This window comes from Penaeus chinensis, chromosome 10 (genome assembly GCF_019202785.1).
Source record: "Penaeus chinensis breed Huanghai No. 1 chromosome 10, ASM1920278v2, whole genome shotgun sequence".
Classification (NCBI taxonomy): domain Eukaryota; kingdom Metazoa; phylum Arthropoda; class Malacostraca; order Decapoda; family Penaeidae; genus Penaeus; species Penaeus chinensis.
Window position 1 is genome coordinate 10,419,080 of NC_061828.1, and position 2,500 is coordinate 10,421,579.

Here is a 2,500-nt window from a genome sequence, read left to right on the forward strand (position 1 = left end):
GCCGCCTTGAGGGCGGAGGGCATTTGTATCAGCAAAAATTAAGTTTAAAAATTCCCCAAACTATGATTATTATTGTCTGTATATTTTCCAAACGATTTAAAGATTAACTACTGACATGAGTTCACAGCAAGCATATCGTCAAGGTATCCACTCTGTATTGCCCATCATCCCAACTAGTTTAAACTAATTTACCACTTGTGATAAAAGCGCGTTCGGGTGAGTGAGCATGCCCGGCGGCCCACAGAGCGGCCACAGGGCGAAGATGACCCCGGAGACGGGAAAGAACGGCCAAACATCCGGCAAACAACTAGAATCGCTTCTGACACCAAATATATTTGTTACCAAATGTAAACATTTGGTAACATTAGTAAACAAAAATCAATAAAAAAAAACAAGCCAACAAATGCCACTACTGATCTCTACACTTGCTAGTATGGAGTCCAGTGACTTGCTTCGCTTCTGCCTCTGTCCCCTCGGTACGGATGAAACCACGTTGGCTATAGCTTGCAAAAGTGAAGATAATGTTAGAAGTAGCGAATTCCTCGCCAAGTCAGTTGTTTACTGGTAGTTTAGATATTGCCACACTTGATTATTAAACTTCCTATAGCGCATGATACGAATGAAATATGAAGATTAACTATACAACCAACATTCGCATAACAATGACCCTCTACATTCTTTACTCCTACCTACACTATGACGCGCTGTGCAGAAAAGGAGCCTTTTTGACACAGAGATTCCCAGCGGTTAAGTTATTATATCTGTCCCCGGTTGTACAAGTCTGGGAAACGAAAAAAAAAACAAAAAAACAAGCCAGCAAATGACACTACTGGTCTCTATACTAGCTAGTATGGAGACCAGTGACTTGCATTGCTTCTGCCTCTATCCCCTCGGTACGGGTGAAACCACGTCGGCTATGGCTTGCAAAAGTGAAGATAATGTCAGAAGTAGCGAATTCCCAGCTCTGAGGGTATCGGAGGTACTCACACGCTGGCGAGAGGACGCTTTCTGCTAGGCCGTTCCCTCGACGGGGCGAAGGTCAGGTCACTTTCTATTCTTCCAGGAATTGTAGTACCCTGTTAGCGAGCCTCAGTACATGGCTTGGCGGCGCAACTTACCCCTAAGATAAACGCTAAGGCAGTATGGTTTGGCTCAGAGTCGCCATTTTCACTTAAACAAATCCGTAGCTTTTACCACTGTCATAATAAGAATAACAAATAACAGTAATAACGACAGTAACTATAACGAATATGGTTACAACACCAGTAATCAAATCATCCTAAAAGAGTTCGTTGTTTGTTTCCGAATCCCCACCGACCTCGGGCGTGGAAAAGAGGAGTGACGTAATTGCTTTGGCGGGCATGTCCAGATTAATGAAGTGTGTCCCGCCGCCCACGCCCACGCTCACGTCCACTGCCGTGTCTCCGCTGTGGAAAAGAGGGCGCTGTTCGACAGGATTTTTTTTTTTTTTTAGGGTGCTGGAATTTTTGATGAGGATTTTGTTTATTTGATTGCGTGCTGGAAGCGATCATGCGTTTCTTGTTTGGTTATTTTTCTTTAAGTATCCTGCAAGTTTTGTATTTCTTAAACGAACATACTGTAAGACTTTCAGAGCACTGTGTATAGAGAGTGTTTGAGATTGCAATGATAGTGACATTAAAAAACAAACTTATTAATTGACGTAATATGAAGAAAAATGAATGAGCGGATAGATGTGTGAAGTAGATAAACCGGTAGATAACTAAGCAAATAATAAATCAATTTATAGAAATATAACCAAAAACACGCAACGAAAAAACAAGATTCATAAAAATAGAAAAAAAAGTATCTTACAAATTCAAAATGACAACCGCCGAGGTGTTGTCAGCAGAGTTGTGGACGGCCGTTAAGCTGACTGTGTCTGACGGACTGCTGACAGAGGCGTAGATGCGTCGAGAACCTGGTACAAAGACCTTGCTGAAGTGGCCGAGGGCGTAGAACATCGGCTGCTTGTAGAATTCTCCGCTTTCCTGAGGGTGAAGGAGGGTGTGAGTTGGGGGGAGGGGGGTATCGAGTGGGGTAGGGGGAGGAGGGTTGCCGATTAAGCGAGATTGTTCACTGATCGATGCTTTTATAACTCTTTGGCGTGTGTTTGTTTGAGTGAGAGAGTGACTGCAAGACAGAGTGGCCACTTTTAGCATTATATTAGCGAACCCACTCACACGCTCTCCATCTCTCTTTCTCTCTCTCGCTCTCCATCTGTATCTCAACTCTATATTTTTCTCTGTATCTGTCTCTATCTCCATCTCTCGCTCTAACTCTGTATCTGTCTCTTTCTTTATCTCCAACTCCAATTGCACTTTCATCCCCGTTTCCACCTCTATCTCTAATCTGATCTCCCTCTTCCTCTCACTTTCTTCTCGTTCCCACTCTCTTACCTCCTCCCTCTCTCGTCACGCCCTTCCTTCCTTCCTTCCCTCCCTCACCTCACCACCCACTCCCATTCCCTCTTCCCACCCAC

The 2,500-nt window shown here is 44.0% G+C and overlaps 1 protein-coding gene across 1 annotated transcript in view; it reads right to left on the bottom strand.

The window, feature by feature from the left end:
* Nucleotides 1-362: 362 nt before the first annotated feature.
* Nucleotides 363-2,500, bottom strand: part of LOC125029788 (putative glucosylceramidase 4) — a 9,752-nt gene continuing 7,614 nt past the window's right edge. Inside the window, exons 11-12 of the mRNA XM_047619940.1 lie at nt 1,834-2,009; nt 363-1,427 (exon numbers count right to left, since the gene is read on the bottom strand). Coding sequence (XP_047475896.1) covers nt 1,280-1,427; nt 1,834-2,009 — 324 coding nt within the window. The 3' untranslated portion in view covers nt 363-1,279. The remainder of the gene's footprint in view (nt 1,428-1,833; nt 2,010-2,500) is intronic.